Source organism: Cervus canadensis, chromosome 11 (assembly GCF_019320065.1).
Source record: "Cervus canadensis isolate Bull #8, Minnesota chromosome 11, ASM1932006v1, whole genome shotgun sequence".
In the NCBI taxonomy this organism is placed as follows: Eukaryota; Metazoa; Chordata; class Mammalia; order Artiodactyla; family Cervidae; genus Cervus; species Cervus canadensis.
This window is the reverse complement of record NC_057396.1, coordinates 77,319,120-77,344,667: the sequence shown is the minus strand read 5'-3', so window position 1 is coordinate 77,344,667 and position 25,548 is coordinate 77,319,120. Positions and strand designations below refer to the sequence as shown.

Below are 25,548 nucleotides of genomic sequence, written 5' to 3'. Positions count from 1 at the left end.
CACGTTATAATGGTATGTTCCTGTGGGTCTGTATCTCCCACAAAGAGCAACTAGAGAACAGAGACTGTGGCTCACTGGCTATTGTATGTAGAGCACATGACACATAGTAGGCACTTTCCGGATAATTGTTCAATGGATTGAAAAAAGAAACAAATTATATTTAATGTGTATGTATGCATTTCTTCACAAATTATGTATATTTTACATATATGTATTATCTGGAGAGGCAAGATTTGTTAGTAGAGAAGACTACAGAAAAATCTTTGCACATATGGCAAACAGGGAGCTAAAAGAACCTTATAGGTGTGACTTCATGGACACTGTGGATGGCTCAGTTCCCTCTCAAGGGAGGAAAATTAATTTATAAAGCAGAAATATAAGTCCGTCAGCAGTAGATATACAAATCTGGAGCCAGAGATATCAAAAAGAACACCAAATTGCTACCTGAGAAGATGGTCATGGATGTCACTGGAGGGAATGGGAGGAGCCACAATGGAAGTGTGAGGGTTTCTGCCATCATTAATGACGCCTATCTGACCACCATCCACCTCAGCCTTCACAGCACAAAAAGACCACCCCCACCACCAGCATCGTTATCAAATAGCTGTGATTCTACTTTCACATCTGCTTTATTTTTACTTAATCTGCATAACAATGAATAAGATAGTTGGTACTGTAATACCTATTTTACAGATGAGAAAAAAATAGATGAGAGAGATTAAGTTCACACAGCATCAGAATTTGCACTCAGGTTTGTAAGATTCTAAAGCCTTAATTCTTTCTTCTCTGCATTACAGATTCTCACTGTCCTTTGAAGGACAAATATTGATTTTGCTCTCAAAGACCCCCATCTAAGGCATCATTTTTGTATCCAGACATGTGTGAATTTCAGCAGCTCATTGAAAAAAAAAAAAAGGACTTCAAGACTTGACCCTTCTACCTCAAATATAGTAAAAATTTATCTTAATGTTATTTTGGTGATTTTTTGGGACAGTTTTTGCAATGTTGGTGTCAACTAAAGTCAAGAAGCATTTTTCTGTAATGGAAAAACATCTTACTCATTTTTCCTTCTCACTGGGTGGTTGGAAGTTGGAGTTTAGAAAGAATTAGAAAATAGGAAATATAGGAATAGGAAGAATTCTATTCCTATAGAATATAGGAAATATTCTATATAGGAATATAGAATATAGGAAATAGGAAGTATTCTCCGTGCCTTTTTTAAACCTTAGAAGACAATGAAGCGGGCAGGAAGAAGAAAGAGAACTGATTTCTGGGAACAATTTTAGCGTGGTCATCATAGCAGTTACAAAAGAAAGGATGCCTAGAGAAGCACAGTTGTCCTGCCATTCCCAGGACTTTTGAGGGAGTTTATTGTCAGGACAGAAAGGACTGAGTTGAATGTCCAAGTTTCTCACGACGGGCACCACGATAGCAGAGACATGGTTCACAGGCTCGTGTTCTCTTGAGTTCCTGGATGGAGCACGACTCACTGGAGATTTAAGACTGAATTTCCTTGCTTTCATTAGGAGGCATTCTTGATTCCTCAGGATCAGGAAAGGAGGAAATTGCCTGGAAAGTAAAACAACATCAAATTCCAGGAACAGGAGCAACACGGCCCTCTCCTTCCATTCCTTCATATTATCATCATGATCAATGCCAACAATACTCATTCACTGATTATCACTGTGTTCAAATATTATATACATAGTCCTTACAGCAAGCATTAGAAATGAACAAAAATAGTATATGTTGGCTGAGTCCTTTCACTATTCACCTGAGACTATCACATTGTTAACTGGCTATATGCCAACGCAAAATAAAACGTTTTAGGAAAAAAAATGGACAAGAACATTTTCATTTTACAATTAAGATAGCTAAAATCCAGAAAGAATTTGTGGTTTTTCCTGGAAATATAACTGGAAAGTAACAAGTTTAAAAAGTAATAATTTAATTCTATCCATGTGAAACACATATGCTCCTATTTAGAAATGATATGACCAATAAGGAATTAATATCCAACATGTATAAATAGCTCATACAACTCAACATCAAAAGAAAAAAAAAACAACACTAAGAAATGGGCAGAAGAACTATGTGGACGTTTTTCCAAACAGGAAATACAAATGACCAAGAGGCACGTGGAAAGATACTCAACATCACTAATCATCAGGGACATGCAAATCATAACCACAATGAGATATCACCTCACGCCTGTCAGAATGACTATTATCAAAAAGTCTGCAAGTAACAAATGTGGATGAGGATGTGGAGAAAGGGGAACCCTCCTACACCCTACACTGTTGCTGGGAAGGTAAACTGGTGGAAAACAGTATGGAGGTTTCTCAAAGAAATAAAAACAGACCCACCATGACTCAGCAGTTCCAGTCCTGCGCATACAGCCCCCAAACCCAAAATGCTAATTCAAAGAGGTACATGCACTCTGATGCTGACAGCAGCATCATTTACAATTGCCAAGATGTGGAAGCTACGTAAGTGTCCATCAACAGATGAATGGAGAAAGAACATGCAGCGATATTCATATGGCTATATTCACACCCACAGATACTTATGTACGGTATAGATATATTCACTGGAATACTACTCAACCATAGAAAGGAATAAAATTTTGCCATTTTGCAGCCACATGGATGGAATTGGAGGACATCATGCTAAGTGAGATAAGTCAGACAGAGACGGATAATGCTGCATGATATCACATACGTGGAATCTAGGAAATACAACAAACACGTGAAAATAAGAAACCAAGAAGCAGACTCACAGGTGTAGAGAACAAACTAGTGGTTGTCAGTGGGGAGGGAAGGACAGCTTAGATAGAGGTGAGGGGGTGGGACGTACAAACTCTTGGGTGTAATAGAGGCTCAAGGATGAATTATACAGCTCAGGGAATAGAGCCAATATTTTGCAATAACTATAAAATGAACGTCATCTTTAAACATTATATAAAAAGTAAAAATTAAGTTAAAAAAATGTATGCTCTGAAAGATGAAATACACTGCTTCCTCTTAAATTTTTAGGTTAGAATTCTTTTCCAACCTTCATGCCAAGTCTAACATTTGTACGAGCTATAACTCCAGGAACCCCACAAGTCATTATCATATGACAGTTTCTCTCCAGTTCCAGAAGTCAGGGACAATCTCAAACCCTAGAGGGAGGGTGCAGATCATGTGAACTGTAAGTCATTTAAACAAACCCACCTTTCTTAAATGACAGCAATTTGCTTTGAGCCACAGGACTGCAACAGAGCAGGCTATGCACAGTTCCAGCAAGGCCAGGACCAGCATCAGTGACACGAGACCGTGGGGGATGTGATGCCGCATATTAAATCCAGTGGAAACGTTCAGAGGAAAAGGAGAGGCCAGCAGGAAACCGGACTATGACACCTACCCTCCATAAAACAGGCCAAAGTGAATCACAAGTCAGATTTAATACACTGCCACACCCAACACTCTACATGAGACACAAGGTCCATCTAAAAGCATGTAAACCTTCTTCCTGGAAAGAGAGACATATCGTACTTCTGTATCAACCCATGTGAAACAGCTCTAGAGGCAAAAAGTGCAGACATTACCATTAACATCTACCAACTGGAATAGTAGTAAACCCAGGAGATGTATGGGCAGCTTAGGAAAAGGGACAAAAGGGACCCTTTCATCAGTTCTTTAATTGTACTTCCTAGAGGTTTAGGCATTTACAGTATTCCTACAAACTAAAATAGTAAGTTGAAAAGTGAAACACAAAATTACTGGACTAGTGATCCTTCTACTGTCACTGAGGCACCTAGAAGAAACAAACGCTAATCCCTCTGGAGAGAAAATACTTCCAAAATCCACACATACCCACAAAATCAAACCCATACAAATACAAACTTAGATTATTAAAAATATAATGGAGAAAGTTAGGACTCAGACTTCCATGAGTATTATCAGCAAACAGGAAGATTAAGTCAGTGAAAAACAGTTCACAAATCATGGGAAAGTAAAAATTTGGAGGAAAATATTAATTTCTCACTTGACTGTAGAAGAGGGAGAACACGTAAACACAAACCAAAAAAATACTTTGGAAAGGCTATTGAAAAAATTTCCCTTTTAAAATACCACATTCAAATAAATTCAAAAGTAAAGCCGTTCAAAGCTTCAGTGAGTCACTGTTTGAAAATTCCAGACCACAGAGAAAATTGTAAATCTCCCAAGTTAGTTCCATTAGGAAAACTGTGAAATAAAACTTTAAAAATGTAATCTCTCTGGGGAATGTAACAGTGTCAGTAGTACTGTGTGCACGCATGCTAAGTCGTTTCAGTCCTGTCTGAATCTTTGCAACCCTATGAACGGTAGCCCGCCAGGCTCCTCTGTTCATGGGATTCTCTAGGCAAGAAGGCTGGAGTGAGTTGCCATGCCCTCCCCCAGGGGCTTCCCGACCCAGGGGTCAAACCTGCATCTCACATCTCCTGAATTGACTGGTGGGTTCTTTACCGCAGGTACCACCTGGAAAGCCCACCAGCAGTAGCAGCAGTATGTAATAATAATCTAATACAGTATGCATTGTGTTAATTGCTCATCAAATATTAATTCATATAATCTTTACATATAATACATGTAATAATTTAATCTATTACTATCCTCATTTCAGTGACGGTAAAATTGAAACACAAAGAGGTTATCTTATTTGCTCCTTCAAGTCAAAGCTACTAAGCGGCAGAACCAAGATTCACATCCAGGCAGCATGGTGCCTGATACATTAGTTAGCTCCTCTATACTTTGGATTGTTGAAATTCTTCATAATTATACATAATTTTAAAAGACATACGGTTGAAGAGGCTTCCATGTAAATGCACAAGTCAGGTGGCTCGGAAGACTGACAGCCCTTGAGTAATGGCTTGTTAGCAAATAAATTCATGGACAAAAAAACAGTCCCGACTACAGCCATGGTGGCGCTGGCAATGTGCATCCCAAAGCTGCTCTCCAGCTGCAAGAGAAGAAGTCGTTGCTTCACACAGGCAGCTCACGCTGATTCCTGCGGCCACAGTTATCTACACAAGCAGCCACTGAGAGGGGTTCACACACCCGATGGTAGCCTAGGTAACCCAAGAGGCTCCACCCCAAGACTCAGGGTCTCGGCCGGGTTCCCCAGCCTCTGCTCTCCCACTGCTAACGGATGACTTGTTCCTGCCCCTGTGAGCACAGAGAAAGAGGCCGAACGGCCACTTACCAGTGTTTTTGTGGGTTTTTTCCCAGCAAAGACAGCTAAAATTCCCGAAACAAGAAACTGTGTGAAAATAGGAAGTGAAGCAGAGAAAGGAACATGAAGTCTTAATTATCAGATAACTAGCAGCAGTTGTACAAAACTTCTCAAATTCACATTCTAGAACACAAAATTACACTTGATTTTGCTCATTATTTATACAAGTACAATTTTAAATGAGTTTAAATTTTGCATAAATGTGTAAGACTTTCATTTTGTTTTGTATCTGGCCTTTTACAGGTTATATGGGTATGCCTGGTTTTACATACAACAATACATTCAATGTAATATAATTATCTTTATGCTTGTGTTTACATTAAATGTAAATAATATTTATTTACACATGCATGTATATTTAATATCATTCTCATATTCTTACCCAAGCTTCAGATAATGTGTTTGATTTATTGGACTAGGTGTTCCAAAAAAACTTTTATACATCTATGTCTATATGGACATATCTCCTAATGTTTAAATTAGCATTTTGATCTACTATTATTTCTATGAATCTAATTTTGATCAATGAAATTCTCTACACGTTCATGGCTTTCTCAAAACTCCGATCTATTCTTTGCCTCAAAAATCTCACATTTACCAAGCCACTCCTAAAATCTGAGGGAAAAGCTGTCAAAGTACATTTCTAGTAGTGGTAGCTAAGAAATGATATGCAGTCAGTGGAATTTGAATACTCACAAATATAGCCCCCCATATGGAATAACCTGTGTAAACAATCGAGAAAAAGAAGTAACCGGAGGGTGGGAAAGAGTTTTTTAAGGAATGAGTGATGCCACCCAGAGCCAGAATTACTGCTGCATTCAGGATCTGGACAGCCTGCGAAAGGAGGGAAAAAGAGAAAGCGTCAATGGTCACGTGCTGGCCCACACTGGGCAGAGATCGCCTTGTTTATTTTATTTCCTCTTTCCCATCATGGTTTACTACAGGATATTGAACACAGACCCCGTGCTCTGCTGTAGGACCCTGTTTACCCCTCCTACATATGTATTAGCATAATAGTTTGCATCTGCTCATCCCAGCTCCCAGTTCATCCCTCCCCAGCTCCCGCCCCTCTGTCAGTCACAAATCTGTCTGTGTCTGCTGCTGTCTCTTAAATAAGCTCATTTGTGTCATGTTTTAGATCCCACACGTAAGTGATATCATATGGTATCTGGAGAAGAGATCACTTTAATTTTCCTCAAAAAGGAGATATCAGAGCTTGAAATGGTCCAAAACTGAAGCCAGATTAACTGGGCGAGGTCTGTTCTGGAAGGCTTCTGTTCCTGCGATGCCCACTGATCCGATGGCAACACTTCATCGCCCTCTCTGCCCAGCCCACCGTGTGCATCCTCACAGAGCCCCCCGGCAAACCACAGCGTGAAGGAGGCGACAGACTGTGAAACTAGCCTCCCCGCCTGCCTTGGAGCCACAGTACGGTGACCTCCATTCTCCAGCAGTGATAGGATGTCTCCCACTGTGAGATTATGCCTCTGCGTTTCCACTCCTCAGGTTTAAAGGATGCCCCCGTCTTCCCTTAAAGCACATTGTCGATCCAGCGATGAGTAGCTCAGAAATCCCCACAGAGACATAACCGAGGTTCCCCGTGTGATAGTTGTCGCCTTCCACCTTACAGAAATGTGTTACCTGAGGCTGACTCACCCCGAGAACCTGCAGCACCTCCGGGTGGTTCTGTGACCTGCCGAGGGGCCGGTAGGCAGAGCTGTCCTCCCCCGCGGCGCCCCCCTGGCTTCCTGGGGCATCGCCAGCGCAGGCTGCCCCCGGCTCTGTCCGATCAACTTCTTGGGAGGCCATCTGGGGTCTTGGTGGCTGTCAGAGAAAAGAAACCCAAAGTGTTTCTGTTTTCCCTTTTATTGCTAACTAATAACGGCTTTCTGTTTTCAGTTCAACCAAAGGGTTCCATTTTGTCTAGAAATCAAAGCAACTCTCCACCAACGGGGCAGAGGTTTCGCCTTGTTTATCCCATTTGATGTTGAGGTAGTAGGCATCGTCAGACCGTTATACTAGGCCTGGGTGCAGCGCCCCACTCTGGAGCGCTGCAGACTGTCCTTACTCTCTTTTATGCGCGTGCGTATATTATGTGGTCCTGCCTTTCTTCAGTCCAGGACATCCACATATGAAACGCTCTCACTGAGCAGTGATCTCTCATGGGAGGAGGCTAACATTAGTCACATTCTAGAATAATAACAGGTGGCATTTATTGAATGTTCACCGCTCTCTGCCAAGCTCTTCTAGTTTCTGTGACTTTATTAACGTATTTAATCCCGTCAACAGCTTCATGTTGCAACACTATTATCCCCATTTTAAAAATGAGAAAACTGAGGCATAGACAGCTTACATAACTTTCTCAAACTTAAATAGCTCCTAAGTGAGTTCAGATTCTACTTGAGATATCCACTTTAATGTTCAACACTTTTAAAGTCATTGCTTTATGTAGCAATATATGGAATAAAGCACAATGGATAGAGTTTAAGTACCATGGGGAAGCCAGGTGCAAATCCAAATTTGACTGCTTACTAGTTGTATGACCCCATAGTGGGAATCTCAGTTTTCACAACTGTAAAATGGACATAATTTTAATTTCATATTAACATTGAAAAGTCCATTGCATTAAAACATTTCATTAAATTCATTCAAAAAACATTGCATTAAAAAATCTCCATTGGAAAATAAGTATATACTTTAGATAGAATATTTGACTTGCTGAAACATATGCAGTGTGGCTTCCCACGTGGCACAGTGGTAAAGAATCCGCCTGCCGATGCAGGAGGTTCGGGAGACGTGGGCTTGATCCCTGGGTCAGGAAGATGCCCCTGGAGGAGGAAATGAAAACCCACTCCAGTATTCTTGCTTGAAAACTCCCATGGACAGAGGAACCTGGTGGGTTGCATTCCATGGAGTCGCAAAGAGGTGGACACAACTGATCACAAACACACACAAAGCATGTGTGTCTATATGTTTGTGTGTCCATGCATACATTTTCCCAAAGAAATAGCTGCATAATTATGTGCAGCACTTTTTTACTATGGCATCACAGTAACAGTCACACTCTAAGGGGAAGGCATCCTCACAGTTAAATGTTTAGCAACCGAACAAAAGACCCTGAAGACATTCTGAGCACCCCACTGGGTGGCAACTTTGACAGACAATAAAAAAAAGTGGACTTCCTGTGGAGAGGGAATCTCTTTTTTTATTAACTTTTGTTGGAGGATAGTTGCTTACAATGCTGTGTTAGGTTCTAGGCACAGCACAGAGAATCAGCTATTTGTATACATATGCCCCCGCTTTTTGGATTTCCTTCACCACAGAGCACTGAGTTCCCTGGGCTATAAGTAGGTTCTCACTAGCTATCGCTTTGCAAAACAGTAATAGAGACACAGACGCAGAGAACAAGCACATGGACACAACGAGAGGGCATCTATAGTATTTACCTTGGAGGCTTCAGACCTGGGTCAAATTATTTTCTCTCATTACAAGCAGGAGACACTCAGTAAAGATCGCTTATGGTACCCTTCCCGGAAAACAGCAGCCTCTTTTAGCTCAGGCTTGATGCAAGACTTTGCCTTACACCACACTTTAGAGGAGTCAATATTTTGCCAATATTTTGTTGGTGGCCTGCAGAGTGTGCAAACCACATCTGGGTCTGTGGCCCCTTGGATTTCACTGTGCTTTCCTGAAGGGTAAGTGTTGATTAGGACACTGGTCCTAACTGTCTTCCAGCTGTGAGATGTTGCTTAATACATTATTAGAACCAGAAACACCAGCAGAAACATGGGCAGATGGGTGGGAAGGTTTGAGGACTGGCGGTAGGACAGTTGTTTGCATAGTAAGAAGAGACATCACCGACTCAGCGGGCATGAATTTGAGCAAACTCTGGGAGATAGTGAAGGACAGGGAAGCCTGGCATGCTGCAGTCCATGGGATCTCAGAGTTGGACATGACAGTGACTGAACAAGAGGCAAAATCAGATTATAGGAGTAGTGTTGATGGGGTAGGTGATTCAATACTTAACTCCCCGAGGGGATTGCAAATAGAAAAAATAAGGGAGACCCGTAAGGTAATGATTACTCAAGAAAGTAGGTTTGCTTAACCACAGAACCAAGCAGGCTTGCTTGGCAACAAAAGCGTGAAACAGAAGCCTAAGACGTGCCCTCAAACAGTAAAACAGTGGTGGCCTGAGACCCACATCCTGCCCAGCGAGCTCGGTAAGTTAGGATCCCGAGGACAAGCTCTCTGCACACAGAAAAAAACAATAATTTATAGAACGGTGGCGTTTCAAAGTGACAGAGGCTCATTATACCAAGACCTGAAATAATTTCTCCACAGTGCCATGACTGTCGTAGCCTGACCACATAGGGACAAGAAAACTCCCTGGCCCAGCCTGGAGGGGGAGCCGATGATGGAAGTGTGACATCGACTCAAGAAGGAGGAAGAAAGAGGCTCTTTTCCCCTCCCCATTTGTCCCTTGGTGGTAAAATTGTAGCCCATTAAAGTTCTCAGGGTGCAGCTCCCTGTCACTCACCTGCTTTAAACCTCATACATGCCCTATTCTAATAAATCACTTATCTGTCACTTTGCACTCACTGAATTCTTTCTGTGTTGAGACAGAAAGGACTAGAGCTCTTCGGAGGCCCCTCAAAATGCTGCCGAGCAGCTTCAGTGTCTGTAGTGGGGAGGGCGGTCGTGTTCATTATCACACTCAGTTCACGCAGGCTTAAAATGGTTAATTAGTTCACACACATAGATGTAAAAATGAATGCCAATTGTAGTTTAAATGCATTTAATGATAACTAGGTAGCAGACACTGTTTTCAGTGCTTCACATGGATTCACTCCTTTCTTTTTCACAATACCTGGGTCTTCTAGGTTACCGTTAACCCAATTTTATAGAAAAGGATGGCATAGAAGGGGGCTTGAGGTGTGGGTTCTATCCCTGGGTCGGGCAGAATATCCCCTGGAGGAGGAAATGGCAACCCACCCCAGTGTTCTCACCTGGAGAATCCCCATGGATGGAGGAGCCTGGAGGGCTACAGTCCACGGGGTTGCAAAAAGTCAGGCATGACTGAGTGACTAAACAACCGAAAAATGGCGTAGAAATGTCAGCCAGCTTTCCCAACATCACGCGGGGACCGGTCGAGCTGTGTGCAGAACTCAGGCTCTGGGTCTAGCGAGGTCACCGGCCTGCCTCTTCTCCCTGTGGGGCCTTACTTTCACCTTCTTTTGCTCTCAGAAGTGTCCCTGTTTAGAAGGCAAATTGTCACCCTAAATGAATAAATGTCCTGACATCGGTGATGGGAAGATTAGAGCAAAGAGAGAGGGAGGAAGGGAGGATCCCAAACACGACCCCTAAGGAGGCCCCAGCACCCAACGGGACGGTGCGGGACTGGGGTGGTGTCCCTGATTCCCAGGTTGGGCAGGGAGGTCTGCGAGAAAGAGGAAGCTCACAGCCACCTAGGCGAGGTCCTAGTTCTAGATTCCGGAGCCAAGTGGGGAGCTGGTCACGGGCAGGAGCAAGCGGGCCCGATGCCATCACCGAGGGCCAGCTTGGGAAGCGGCTTGTGGCCCTGGGACGCCGACTATAAAGCGAGCAGCAGCCCAGCACCGGGAAAGCGCTCTGTACGGAGCTCTGCGGCCGGGCTGTGAGGGGCAGAGTGCTTCCTGCCACGGCAGTAAACCAAGGGTGTCACGGAGGCTGAGCCGCGCTGATGGCGAGCTGGTGAGGCCCGAGGGTGCTCAGGCCGGGAGAGCACAGGCTGGTGGCCCAGAGAGGGGAGGGGCGCACCGAAGGGATGGTTTCAGTGAGCCCAGACTCGCCTCTTCTCACACGTGGAAAAGCGCTAAATGCCTTGACTTGAGGCATCTGGCTCTCCTTTAATTAACAACCATCTTCTGGCATGCAGACTACCTGCCCTTCGCTGCAAAACTTCTGCGTAACGTGGCTTCCCCTCCCCGCCTGCCTCTTTGGAGCGGTTCTCTCAGGGTTACTTGAGATGCTGCCTCCCGGGCTTGAAGTCCTAAAAATTCCCATCAAATAGGACATAACTCAGCTTTCAGGCTGTGAATATTTTTCAAGTCGACAGCTGCCAATAGAGGCCGGAGCAGGGGTTCTGAAGAAACTGCCTGGGACTGAAGGAAGGGACTGAACATAGCGAAGACCAAACGGGAATCATAAAGAAATGCGAAAACAGTGGTTGGAAAAGCTGTGACCTCCCTGCCTCATATTAACCAGGGCCACTGCGAATAGAATACTGAAGAAAAAAGAAGGGGCAGAAAGTGCCATGAAGGAGGGAAAGGAAGAGTTATGAGGAAGCAAACCTCCCCAAATCGGTTCCTTTCAACACACTTGTTTAAATTCGGAGCTGTAGAAAGAGCCCCGAAGGGAAGTTACATGAACAACAGGAGCTCAGTTATCTCATTTGTGAATTTCAGATCCTAGTGCCCACCTCAGAGAACAGTTATCAGAATTAGAGACAGAATGCACACAGAGGTCTTAGCAACTAAGCCCTTCATGTGCATGCTCAATAAATGATGAAAATGAGAAACTTCTTCAATTTCTTAGAGAGAAGGACTACAGGAAACTGCTTCCCAAAGAAGATTCATTGAGATTTCCTCCCCTGGGGTACAACTTCCCCTAACTACAACAAGAAGTGTTTTCGAGGAGGCTGGCTAGAGTTTGGTGCTAAAATATCATAATAAGTAAACAAGTTCAAAATTCAAGTTGCTAATTTTTGAAATGAAAAAATAAATTTTTATGTGAGTAAAGTCAACAGTCTAGTTGTTCATTTACAAGGGACCATAGCAGACTCTTTGGAAATTGATATATTTCTCAAGGCTTATTTGTCTTAATCCAGTTGCTTAATAGCAGCACTTGCATTGTTGGTTTTACCCCTATACCCACCCATGCTGAGGTGTGCACATACTTACTAAAATTATGCTCTTCTGGAGACAGTACCTTTATGTTATCTTAACCCCTCTGTAAACTCTCATTGAGGAAAACAATCAGTTAACCATCTAAGGTCTCTAAATTTTGGAATATGTTAAATGTGTTTGCTTCTAATTTATAATTCTGCAAGTTTTTAAGTCATTGCTTGGAAACCGTGCCTTTCTAGAAGTGACATTATTTAGTATAATTTTAAGACAATGAAAGGCTTCCCAGGTGGCTCAGTGGCAAAGAATCAACCTGCCAAAAGAAATTAACCTAAATGAATTTCAGGTTCTTGTGAACTGGGAAATATTAAGTATTAAATACCTAGTATTAATGTTTGTTTGTTGATCTAACGAATATAGACGTGTCTAAGAGTCATTAATATTAAGCATTATGCATAGGTTTAATATAACACATCTGTTACAAGTTTTTCAGCAAGGAAAGTAACTGGAGTGAAGAAACTTCTAAGGAAAGAAAATGTAAATAAGAGAGATTTTAAATAAACTCTGTTAAGAATAATTTTGCTTTGGGAATGTCTGTTATGCTTTAGGAATGCCTGTCTAAAATAGTCTCTCCACATTTGGGCAACTTGAATTTCTAGGGTTGTGCTAAACCAAGTGTTGAAAGTTTATTGAATAGATAGGTCATTTCCAAATAAAATAAGATTCATTTCCAAATAAAATAAGATTCACAATGACCTTCGACCCTATCTAACTGAGTGTTCTAAGCCCCTTTGACATTTATTGACAAATCTTCTTAAATCAAATTCTAATGAAGCACTTTTGACTTTTAGCTAACTTTGGGGTGCTTCAGAGGGCCCCTGATTAGGTTCATTGGTATGTGTAATTACATGGGAAGTGTTGTCAAATGAGTGATAAATCTCAGGTTATACTGTATGGCAAATGTTACTAATATAGATATCCTAGAAATTACATAGAATTCCTAAAATTTAGATATGTCCTGGTATTCTAATGAGAAGCCGGATGGCTTCACCAAGATTAACAAAAGGACTGAATGAACTGGTGAGTATGCTTATAACTTTCATGGTTTTTCTATCTGAAAAAATTAGGGGTCTGAATCAGTTTCCAGGTGGAAGGAAAACTTCTATCTTATATCCATATAATATCCAATATTAAACTAGACAGAAGCGGTTAGATTTGAAAAAATTCAACATCCTTTCATGATAAGAATTCAATAATTAGACAAGATAGGAATGCACTTTAACACAAGTGACAAGCCCACAGTGACCATCATACACAGTGGCTGAAGAGCTGAAACCTTTTTCTGCAAGATTGGTAACAGATCACTAACTTTGAGGCCAGTTGCATGATTCAAGCAAATTATTTAATGCCTATTTTCTTATCTGTAAAATTAGAATAGTAATATTTAAGTCTTAGGGCTATTAAGATTAAATAAATTGTTGCAACATGCTTGTAACATTGCCGGACACACTTAAGTCTTACTAAAGGATTACCTCTTCATTGTGTGTGTGTAGATATATGTGTGTGTATAGGGGTGGGTGTGTGTGTGTGTGTGTATACATGTGTGTATAGGGGTGTGTGTGTGTATGTGTGTGTATAGGGGTGTGTGTGTGTGTACACATATATGTGTATAGGGTGTGTGTGTGTGTGTATACATATGTGTGTATAGGGGTGTGTGTGTGTGTGTATACATATGTGTGTATAGGGGTGTGTGTGTGTGTATACATATGTGTGTGTAAAGGGGTGTGTGTGTGTGTGTGTGTATAGGGGTGTGTGTGTATATGTGTGTGTATGTGTGTGTGTGTGTGTACAGGTGTGTGCGTGTGCATATGTGTGTATATATGTGTGTGTATACATATGTGTGTACAGGGGTGTGTGTGTATAGGCGTGTGTGTGTATGTGTGTGTATACATATGTGTGTATAGGGGTGTGTGTATACATGTGTGTGTGCATATAGGTGTGTGTGTGTGTGTGTGTGTGTGTGTGTGTGTGTGTGTGTATAGGGGTGTGTGTGTGTGTGTGTGTGTGTGTGTGTGGCTTCCCAGGTGGCTCAGTGGTAAAGAATCCGCCTGCCAATGCAGAAGATGCAGACAAAATACACACACACACATATGCCAAAGATAGATTCCCATCATGTAAACAACTACACACAACACTTTGTTGGCAATAAGATAGCAGCACTTTAAAAGAAATCCAAATGAAAAATACCTTGGCAAAATCTATTTTCAAAAGGATATCACATCCAAAATGTACATTCAATAAGCAGTAGACACACAGGAAACCATGCTCAATACTGTAATGATCCATGTGGGAAAAGAATCTAAAAAACAGAGGATGTACGTATATAGATAACTGATTCTCATTGTGGTACAGGAGAAAGAAACACAACATTGCAAATCAACTCAGATTGAAAAAAACACAAATTTTTAAAGTGCAAGTGAATAACAAATGGCACATTTCAATCCTTATAACTGATATAAGAACTCTCCTTGAAATCAGAGTGATCTTTGTTATTATATTGGTAGACTCTCTCTTTTAGGAAAAAGAAGACAGCGTTATAAGTGGTGACAAACATTCATCTATTTTAGTAAATTGCTGTAAAGTGACAGGATGATTCCATGTTGCCCACTTCAATTACTTCAAGTGTGGAAGAGTCATATCAGAAAAAAAGGAAAATAAGACCTTCAATTTCAGTTAAGGAGGTGGTTACTTAAATTCTAGACTACAAATCTAATTTCCTTCTTTAATAAAAAAATACTTTTAGGACTCAACTTTATTAATAAAAAGAAAGCCCCCACAAGCTACAGTATCTTCCAGGGAATTAATATGATAAATTTTAGGCTCTGGCACATTCACATGTATATTTCTATTTTTTTATTTTAAGAAATAGATTTAGAAAATATTTATTGGAAGTTTATATCAGTTAAATCCTATTATTATCACTGAAGACCTATTGCTGAATCTACTCTATAAAACTAAAAATTTTAAATGGGTAATAGAATTATCTAATAGTTAATATTAAATTAATAACACATCCCAGAATTGTCTAAAAAATATAACTTCACTGAAACAGGACTTTCACTGAATTAGGGGTTTTAGCGATCAGATATCGAAGGAAAGGTTTACACCAGTTTTGTTTTCTGTAAAACCATTGATTTTCCCAATGCAATTCATGGTACCAATTTCAAGTAAAGTATGGAATCAGTCTGACTAGAATTTAATAATCCTAACTCTTCTGGTGTTGCCTTAAAGTCAGCAATGAAGGGGCTGGGATCCAATCTTATTTCATTTTCTGTAGAAACTGGCATCGGCCACACTGACTTCCTACAGAGAAGACAAACAAAAAGCGGATAGGGCTGGCATGCTTGGTACCAGCTCTTCCCGAATCTGAACCAGGGGCCAAAGTATTGTTCACCACTGTTTAATATCGTGATCATTTTCAATGTGGTGATTTATGGGTGCAGCATAGGGTCTGTACCCTCTAGGAAATAGATGATTTGTAATGCTTGCCTTAGTCGAGTATCAAAGTCCCCAGTAAAACAGACTTAGATAAATGGATCCTGAGAACAATAAAAGTTGTCAAAAGCTTAATCTGACCCAGTGTATTGGTGGTGAAGGTGGTGTGTGTGTGTACAGCAGTAAAATTCATGCACCAAAAACCTAATCATATACCTTTGTTAGCCTAGTCTTCATTGTTTAAAGAATGATAGGCACAAACAGTATAATAATTGTGATCAAAATAGAAATGCTTTAGTCATCACTATTAATCTGGTAGCATATGGAGAAGCAACAGCCCCATGGGATTAGGTTAAACATTTTTACATTATTCTAAGCATTGGCCAACATAGAGGAATAAAAGTGTGTGTGTGTATACAAAATCAAATCTTATTTTCTATTTAGGGGTCAGCTACTTCCCATAATATCACTAAATCCCTTAGCTTTGGTTTTTCCATGTGAAGGTAAGTTAAAGGGAAAATCTACAGTGTTCAACAATGTGATTGTATTTAATGCCACTATACCCTAAAATTTCATCTTACATACATATTACCACAATAAAAAATACCAATTCTCCATCACTTCTAAAAAAGGGACGCTGATGATGTTAAAATATATTGCACATTTTCTCTAAGCTCAATTCTTTTTTCATGTCAGCTATTGTTGTTTAGCCACTAAGTCATGCTCAACTCTTTGTGACCGCATGGACTATAGCCCATGAGACTCCTCTGTCCATGAGATTTCCTAGGAAATAATACTGGAGTGGGTTGCCATTTCCTTCTCTAAGGGATCTTCCCAACCCAGGGATTCAACCTGCATCTCCTGCTTGGCCAGAAGATTCTTTACCACTAAGCCATCCAAGAAGCCCTTGTCAGCTATTTCCATATATTAAACAACAATAGGATGGGAAAAACTAGAAATCTCTTCAAGAAAATTGGAGATACCAAGAGAACATTTCATGCAAAATGGGCACAAGAAAGGACAGAAACAGCAAGGACCTAACAAAAGCATTAGAGATTAAGAAGAGGTGGCAAGAATACACAGAAGAACTATATAAAACAGGTCTTCATGACCTGCATAACCATGATGGTGTGGTCACTCACCTAGAGCCATGAGTGTGAGGTCAAGTGGGACTTAGGAAGCATTACTGCAAACAAAGCCAGTAGAGGTAATGGAATTCCAGTTGAGCTATTTAAAATCATAACAGATGATGCACTCGGTATGTCAGCAAATTAGGAAAACTCATCAGTGGCCACAGGACTGGAAAAGGTCAGTTTTCAATTCAATCCCAAAGAAGGGCAATGCCAAAGAATGTTCAGACAACTGTATAATTGCATTCATTTCTCATGCTAGCAAAGTAATGCTCAAAATCCTTCAAGCTAGGCATCAACAGTATGTGAACTGAGAACTTCCAGATGTACAAGCTGGATTTAGAAAAGGCAGAGGAACCAGAAATCAAATCGATAACATCTGTTGGATCATAGAGAAAGCAAGGGAATTCTAAAAAAAAAAAATCTACTTCTGCTTCAGTGACTACAGTAAAGCCTTTGACTGTGTGGATCTCAGCAAACTGGAAATTTCTTAAAGAGATGGGAATCTCAGACCACCTTACCGGTCTCCTGAGAAACCTGTATGCCAGTCAAGAAGCAATAGTTACAACCAGACATGGAACAATGGACCGGTTCAAAATTGGGAAAGGAGTACATCAAGGTTGTATATTGTCACCCTGCTTTTTTCTTAACTTATATGCAGAGTACATCATGTGAAATGCCAGGCTGAATGAATCACAAGCTGCAATCAAGATTGCTGGGAGGAATATCAACAACCTCAGATATGCAGATGACATCACTCTAATGGTAGAAAGTGAAGAGGAACTAAAGGGCCTCTAGATGAGGGTAGAAGTGGAGAGTGAAAAAGCTGGCTTAAAACTCAACATTCAAAAAATTAAGATCATGGCATCTGGTCCCATTACTTCATGGCAAATAGAAGGGGGAAAAGTGAAAATAGTTAACAGATTTTTTTCTCAGGCTCCAAAAATCACTGCAGATGGTGACTGCAGTTATGAAATTAAAAGACACTTGCTCCTTGGAAGAAAAGTTATGAGAAACCTAGACAGCATTTTAAAAAGCAGAGATATCACTTTGGTGACAAAGATCCATGTAGTCAAAGCTATGGTTTTTCCAGTAGTCATGTATGAATGTGAGAGTTGGACCATAAAGGAAGGCTGAGTGCTGAAGAATTGATGCTTTTGAACTGTGGTGCTGGAGAAGACTCTGTAGAGTCCCTTGGACTGCAAGGAGATGAAACCAGTCAATCCTGAAGGAAATCAACCCTGACCATTCACTGGAAGGACGATGCTGAAGCTGAAGCTCTGATCCTTTGGCACCTGATGCAAAGAGCCAACTCACTGGAATAGACCCTGATGCTGGGAAAGATTGAAGGCAGGAGGAGATGAGGGTGACAGAGGATGAAATGGTTGGATGGCATCACCGACTCAGTGGACATGGGTTTGGGTGGACTCCAGGAGATAGTGAAGGACAGGGAAGCCTGGTGTGCTGCCGTCCATGGGGTCACAAAGAGTCGGACACGGCTGAGCGACTGGACAACAACAAAACAAGGATAATTTTCCTTGTGGTTTACAGGTGGTTTCTAAGATTTGTCACTCAGATGTATGGCACTCAATGTAACTATTTCAGAGACATGGTGAAAGTGTGTCAGGATATACTATATCCTTTTGGGATTCAATCTCTCAGTTCCACAAAATTGCAAAGTACATTCAAATACAGTCTGACAAGACTTTCCTTTCATATATGTTCACGGGTTAGTATTAAAATGAAAAATTGGTTTTCTCTAAACTTTTTAGTCATTTACTCTCCTATCATGGAATTGGACCATAAAATATATCAGAAAAAAATATTATGAAGAAGAACACATTGAAAGATAATATTGTTGGAATATTACTCAGCCATTAAAAAGAATTCATTTGAACCAGTTCTAATGAGATGGATGAAGCTGGAGCCCATTATACAGAGTGAAGTAAGCCAGAAAGATAAAGAACATTACAGCATACTAACACATATATATGGAATTTAGAAAGATGGTAACGATAACCCTATATGCAAAACAGAAAAAGAGACACAGAAATACAGAACAGACTTTTGAACTCTGGGGGAGAAGGTGAGGGTGGGATGTTTCGAAAGAACAGCATGTATACTATCTATGGTGAAACAGATCACCAGCCCAGGTGGGATGCATGAGACAAGTGCTCCGGCCTGGTGCACTGGGAAGACCCAGAGGAATCGGGTGGAGAGGGAGATGGGAGGGGGGATCGGGATTGGGAATACATGTAAATCCATGGCTGATTCAAAGAATAAAAAAATAAAAATAAAAATTAAAAAAAAAAAAAAAGAAAGATAATATTGTGCTTGATTCTTCCATTTACTAAGGTGACTAATGATTTGCTTTGCAGTTCAGTTACTGTAGAATAATCTAGGTACACAAGATTTGTTTCAAGTTTTTATTCTAAAATTAATATTACATTAAAAAAATTTTTAAACATACTCAGAATATTTTAAGTGCTAATTTGGTGTTTGGCCTTATGCTTATAGGTGAGTCTTGTCATAGCCTCTACAACCTATGCCTCTGCAGAAGCGTCTGGTAAGTAAGGGAGAAACTAACATCCAAGGATCTGATCCACTGGACTCAGCGAGAGGCAGAACACTCCAGAGGGGTTTTCTGAGGGCCGTAACGTGTATGCCTAGGGTTAAAGTATAGCTCTGTTTGCAAAAGGAGCGCCTCCTCTGAAACAACCTAGAAGAGCACAAAGGTTAAGCAGACATTTCTAGTAACAGGAGGCAAACCTACACGTGAATAGGACGTAGAAAAATATCCAAGATCGCAGCAGTGGCTACTGACTTTCAGGCCCACACAAAATCCGACAACCCACGGGGACCAGAGGGAAGGGTTATCTGTGAGAGCAGATTCAAAGCACCTGGAAAAAGTCTGAATAGTGCATAGGAGCAAGCAAACTATCATTCATTAACAAAAAGGTTTTCACTAGTTCTTCTGAAAAAGACAATGTGGAAATCAAATAACAGAGTGGCTTCAAACATAAGCTTTGAAAGGGACTCTTCTATGTTTGGCATTATCAGCTAGCCACCGACAGGCTCTGCGTCCCTGGGCAAATTGTTAAAACGCCTCCCAAAGCTCTAGGTCCCTCATGTGTAAGATAAAGACGACATCTATTTCATAGGTGACCGTTGTAATTAGGCATTGGCCCCAAATACTTCTGTAGCATTAACTGTAAGCTGTTTACATCTGGGAATCGATGAAAAGGTAATACCCCAGGATAACAACACAGTTTTAAGATTTGTGCCTTGCAAAATAATTTAGAGATTTTATTCCACATTTTATTCTAGTCCCCATATACACACACATCCTCACAGAGCATGGCTATCTATTGTTGAATATGAAAGATCTTCCCAGAGCTAGTGACCTCCCATATTAGGAACAATGAATGGAGTTTAAACCGTCTCTTAAGCTTTAGTGAAATACAAAAATAGCCCCAAAAGACTTAAAATCAGTTCACTGACCTGTCTGGAAATCTGTGCTATAAGATCTTGTGGCTAGAGAGGATCAATATTCAGTAACTAAGGAACTACATAGTCCTCTACCTTACTATAAAAGGAAGCAAAATTTGGTCTTAAAGAAGAAAAAAAAAAAAAAAAAAAAGGACAATAATTTTAGCACCAGGCAGAAAATTCTGAAAAAAATATCTAGAAGTTATTTTTTTAACAGATAAGCATTATTCTTACCTTTATCCTGACCCCACATTCATAGACAGGGTATATAAAATCATACACATATGTTTGTACCCGAGTCATGGGTCAACCCGATCCCAGATATAATTCATCAGCAAATATATACCAATTTCTGTATGCACACAGGCTAACAGAGACCATCACCCAGTCCATGGAACAGCTTACTTTCACTGCAGAAAGAATCATATGAGAAAATGTCAGCTGCGTATTTATCTTAAGGGAGAACCCAAAGAATATTCAACCATACTTTGTGATTAATTAAACAACGTTTCTTTCTCTGGTAAAGGTAATAACAACTTCGAGAACAGCATGTAAAGGGTTTTCATATTACCACAACTCTCCCAAATATCTGCATAATTCTGTCCTCAAATATGTAAATTTCAGTTATTTCACAGGGAAATAAAAATCAGTGCATAAGAACATCATTATCTTTCAGCTCTCTGTTTCCTCTTAAAGGAATTAGATTCCAAAGAGAATATTGCAAGTATATTAGCAATCATAATGTAAATGAACAAGTGTTCAAAGCTAAATGAAATGTAATGTAAAAAAAATGAATGAATGAAATACTCCAGGCCAAATGAATAACAGCAGAATGAAGAAATAAATTGTATTTATACAATCAACTTCTATACAACATGGAAAATTATAGTTATACCTGTAAATATATAAATGAAAAAACAATTGTGAAAAAGAAGCAAATCACAATACAAACCTTATATATCTATTGACACCAATGAGAGAAACATTTTTAAAAGATTTTTTCCAAGGAAATAGGCTGTTCTCAGACAGCCAGCATCTGTCCTATATTTATTAAGGCATTAGAATCACAACTCAAAACATGACTTTCAAACTCATCTGATACAACCTCGTGTTTTATAAAAGCTAGAGTAACAGGGCCTACATATTATCTTCTTATTTTGACATTAATAGGAAATAGCAACCCACTTCAGTACTCTCGCCTGAGAAATCCAACGGACAGAGGAGCCTGGCAGGCTACAGTTCATGGGGTGGCAAAGAGTCGGACACAACTTTCTAGTCAGAGCAACTAGAACTTTCATTTTTCATACTCCAGTAAGAAATTAAAAACAAAGAAGAAAATGCAAGGGCAGGAGAGTGAAGGTGTGACTGGTAACCCCACGCACAGAAAGACAGAGTTCTTGCTGCTGGCTGGACAGGGCTTGAATGCTGCAGACACTCAATTGTTAGCGTAAAAGAAACTGGTAAACTGCAACACAGTATACTTGAGTCAGTGAATGCCACCAGAGTGAAGATCCACAGTCAGCTAGAATGATAGGTTCTGACAACTAGGCTGACTGTACTTGAAGCTTCAGACCAAGATGTGGACTGGGCTGAAATGGTTAAACAAAAGTGTGCTCACGGGAAGGATTCTACCTTGGAAAAGTAACTGGGAAGTTAAGCTACAGTGGCTTGGAGTGACATTTAAGACAAATTTCCTAGACTCTCATAGGTCTCCTTAGTTACTGTATCAATTCTCTTCTGGGAACCTAACAAAACCCAGAAAATAAGCAAAGGTAGTATTCTCTTATCCCACAAACAAGTAACTCAGTCACTGCTGAAGTCTGACCAATGCCTCTAGCCCTTCATAAGCATGTCTTTAAAGGAGGAGGAAAAAAATCAAATAGCAAAGCAGCAATAATAGGAGTGATAACTAGTAGTATCTCCTACTTGAAGAATGTAAGAAAATGAAGAGTGAGTCACTCAGTCATGTCTGATTCTTTGCGACCTCATGGACTGTAGCCTACAAGGCTCCTCTGCCCATGGGATTTTCCAGGCAAGAAAACTGGAGTGGGAAGCCATCCCTTCTCCATGGGATCCTCCCAACCCAGGAATCAAACCCATGTCTACCCACACTGCAGGCAAATTCTTCACCACTGAGGCACCAGGGAAGCCAAAGAATGTAAGGTGATGAGTAAGTTGGTAAGGGGTTCAAAGTCTAAAGCCATACTTAAAGGCTGCATTTGGAAAACATGTGGTGAATGAGTATGCAGTGGATGAGTGTATGATCAGAAAAATTATTAGGAAGCAAGATTTTCTTCCTAATGCAATTTAGATAGCTTGTCACTGATGCTAACCTTGATAATGCATTATAATTAGAATTTGTATATCATCTAAAAATTACTCACTTATGCTGTAAGTCACAAATCATAATCATGATTGACCTCAACTCAATACTCTTGACAGATACACTTAGTAAACTCTCCTTATGTGGTAACTATAAAAATGCTAAGAATCAGATAATTTTTCCACAACAAGAACGCATTAAATTATCTCCCTGTAAATGTTGTTGGAAGAACTAGTCAAACAAGTGTCTTAAAAATAACAATCTGATATATATATATATATATATATACACACACACACACACACAGGAAAAAAAAAACACATTAATTCAAAAAGATACATGCACCTCAACCTTGATAGCAGCATTATTTACAATTGCCAAGGTATGAAAGCAACCTCAGCATCACGAACTGGGCTTCCCTTGTGGCTCAGCAGTAAAGATCCGCACGCAATGTAGGAGACACAGGAGGTGCTGGTTTGATCCCTGGGTTGGGAAGATCCCCTTGAGAAGGAAATGGCAACCCACTCCAGTATTCTTGCCTGAAGAACCCCATGGACAGAGGAGACCCACAGACTATAGTCCACGGGTTCTCAAAGAGCTGGACACAAACAGATGAATGGATAAAGAAGATGTCATATATTTTCAAAGGAATACTACTTAGCCATAAAATAGAGTTAACTGTTCCCATTTCTAGCAACATGGATGGACTTGGAGGGCATTATGCTAAGTAAAGTCAGTCATACATAGAAAGACAAATACCATATATCACTTCTATGTGGAACCTAAAAAATACAACAAACGAGTGAAAAAAAAAAAAGAGGCAGCCTCACAGATATAGAGAATTAGTGGTTATGTGGGGGAGGCGGAAGGGCCATATGGGGTGGGGGAGTGAGAGGTACAACTATCGGGTGTAAGACAGGCTACAAGGATGTACCACACAACACGGGGAATGGAACCACTCATTTGTAATGGCTCTAAGGGTAATATAACATTTTAACTTGTGTAAAAAAGATGAACTTTAAAAAATGACCATCTGCCACCAATATTTTAATATCTCATACTTCTCACAAGAAAGTTTAACCTGACTCTGAGTAAGACAGTCATGTGTCAAAGGGGTTAACCGTATTTATTATCTCCTTGGGCTTCCCTGCTGGCTCAGAGGTTAAAGCATCCGCCTGCAATGCGGGAGACCCAGGTTAGATCCCTGAGTCAGGAAGGTCTCCTGGAGAAGGAAACGGCAACCCACTCCAGTATTCTTGCCTTGGAGAATCCCATGGAGGGAGGAGCCTGGTAGGCTACAGTCCATGGGGTCGCAAAGAGTCGGACACGACTGAGCGACTTCACTTTCACTTTCTATATAACAGTGCTTATTTACATATCCGTGAGGGAATTAACAAGCTGGTGCCAGGCAGGCCCTCCTGCCCCATGTTCTGTAAATAATGACTTTGCACGGTTGTGTAACAGCTGAGCTCACTTGTAGCACTGCGCATGCACGTCGCTTGCACGTCGCTTGGCCGTTGGGCTACTTTTGTTCTGTAAGAATATATAAGCTTCACCTGGAAAAGCCAGGCAGGGTTGTATGCGGTTATGTTCTGTCTGCTGCGATGGCTGTCTCATCCAGAATACTCCAGGAAAATAGGAAAGGTATTCAACTCAATCTACAGACAGAACAAACAGATTCAGCTTCATCTTGTTGGCTTTGCAAAACTGCTGATGAATTTACTTGAAGGTCAGACAGAATTTTTTTAAAAAGAGCAGTATCATCCTCAGGGGGTAGCTATGAGGGATCTGGCAGCAGGAAGGCCAGTGAAGACACAATCAGGTATCTGGCAATACAACCAAGTACTAGTAATGGCAGTGGGCTGAAACATAGAGCCAGGGACCGTTTCTGAGGAATCGCTGCAAATGAGAATTCAGATAGAGGAAAGACCAGAACACAGAAGAAACATCTCAGACATTTAGAAAGTTAAAACGTGTCCTCGGGATACAGATTCAAGTCCAGTTGGGCTGACATTACTTCTCTTCTGGCAAAAGGTAGGATTGAATATCTGCAGGGAGAGGAGAGAGGCTGCGTGGAAAGATGGAGAATCATTCTGAGTAAACCTCCAAGAGCCTTCTCCAAAACCAGGCTTTTAGCACGGACGTTCTCAGTGCACGGCCAAATCCAGGCAGCAAGGAGAGTGGAGATTTCTAAAGTCACAGAGACCTCCACAGAGACCCCTGCACAGGACTCTCGGGAAACGGGAAGTGGTAACCGCTTGCGTGGTTTTATATGGCAGCCCAAGCTCAGATGCCTTCATTTTGCTCCTTAGTTAGATCACCCATGGGGTGGGTGTCTATGGTGTCTGCCACCTAAAGGCTGAGATGCTCCTGATTACACAAACGCCGATGCTCAAAGAGGCATCGGTGGAGAAGTGCTAATTGATAACTGTGCCTGCCTGAGGCCTGTTAAAATCGCCAAGGAGGCTGGCAAGGCACACACTTCCGATAAAAGCTAATTACAGAAAACTCTTCACTAGGTAATTGTCAGGTGTCATTTAATAGGCTGGACAGTCTAAATTGTTCATTTTTTAAAATGGAAGACTGCTATTTCTTAATTTCGATGGGTTTGGCTGTAGAACAATCAGCAGCAAAGAAGATAAAGTGACTTAAATTCCTGGGAGGAGTTGTTCAGTCACTAAGTCATGTCCAGCTTTTTGCGACCCCACGGACTGCAGCATGCCAGCTCCCCCTGTCCTTCAGTGTCTCCCAGAGTTTGCTCAAATTCATTTCCATTGAGTAAGTGATGCCACCCAACCATCTCACCCTCTGCTGCCCCCTTCTCCTTTTGCCTTCAATCTTTCCCAGCATCAAGGTCTTTTCCAGGGAGTCTTAGGAGGAGACAGAGATCTAAGAAAAAGCATCTTTTTTTTTTTTTTTTAATTCTTTTTTTAAAAAATTAATTTATTTATTTTTTTCAGTGGGTTTTGTCATA

At 40.8% G+C, this 25,548-nt stretch overlaps 1 protein-coding gene and 1 pseudogene across 1 annotated transcript; both read right to left on the bottom strand.

Moving 5' to 3' along the window:
* Positions 1 to 610: 610 nt before the first annotated feature.
* Positions 611 to 7,065, bottom strand: MS4A3 (membrane spanning 4-domains A3). Its single transcript, XM_043480900.1, has 6 exons — positions 6,913 to 7,065; positions 5,953 to 6,090; positions 5,227 to 5,283; positions 4,827 to 4,983; positions 3,216 to 3,319; positions 611 to 1,569 (listed from the first exon to the last, which is right to left on the bottom strand). The coding sequence occupies exons 1-6, from the start codon at positions 7,063 to 7,065 to the stop codon at positions 1,498 to 1,500; spliced, it is 681 nt and encodes a 226-aa protein (XP_043336835.1). The 3' UTR covers positions 611 to 1,497.
* A 3,888-nt stretch (positions 7,066 to 10,953) lies between these two features.
* LOC122449397 lies at positions 10,954 to 24,064 on the bottom strand (annotated as a pseudogene).
* Positions 24,065 to 25,548: the final 1,484 nt, after the last annotated feature.

Excerpts from the sequence above, each read along its gene's own strand:
- MS4A3 (XM_043480900.1), bottom strand. The coding sequence starts at position 7,065 with ATGGCCTCCCAAGAAGTTGATCGGACAGAGCCGGGGGCAGCCTGCGCT. Across the intron at positions 6,091-6,912 it reads AGGTGCTGCAGGTTCTCGGG|GCTGTCCAGATCCTGAATGC; the intron begins GTGAGTCAGCCT and ends CTCCTTTCGCAG. Across the intron at positions 1,570-3,215 it reads ATTGCTGTCATTTAAGAAAG|GCAATTTCCTCCTTTCCTGA; the intron begins GTGGGTTTGTTT and ends TTTACTTTCCAG.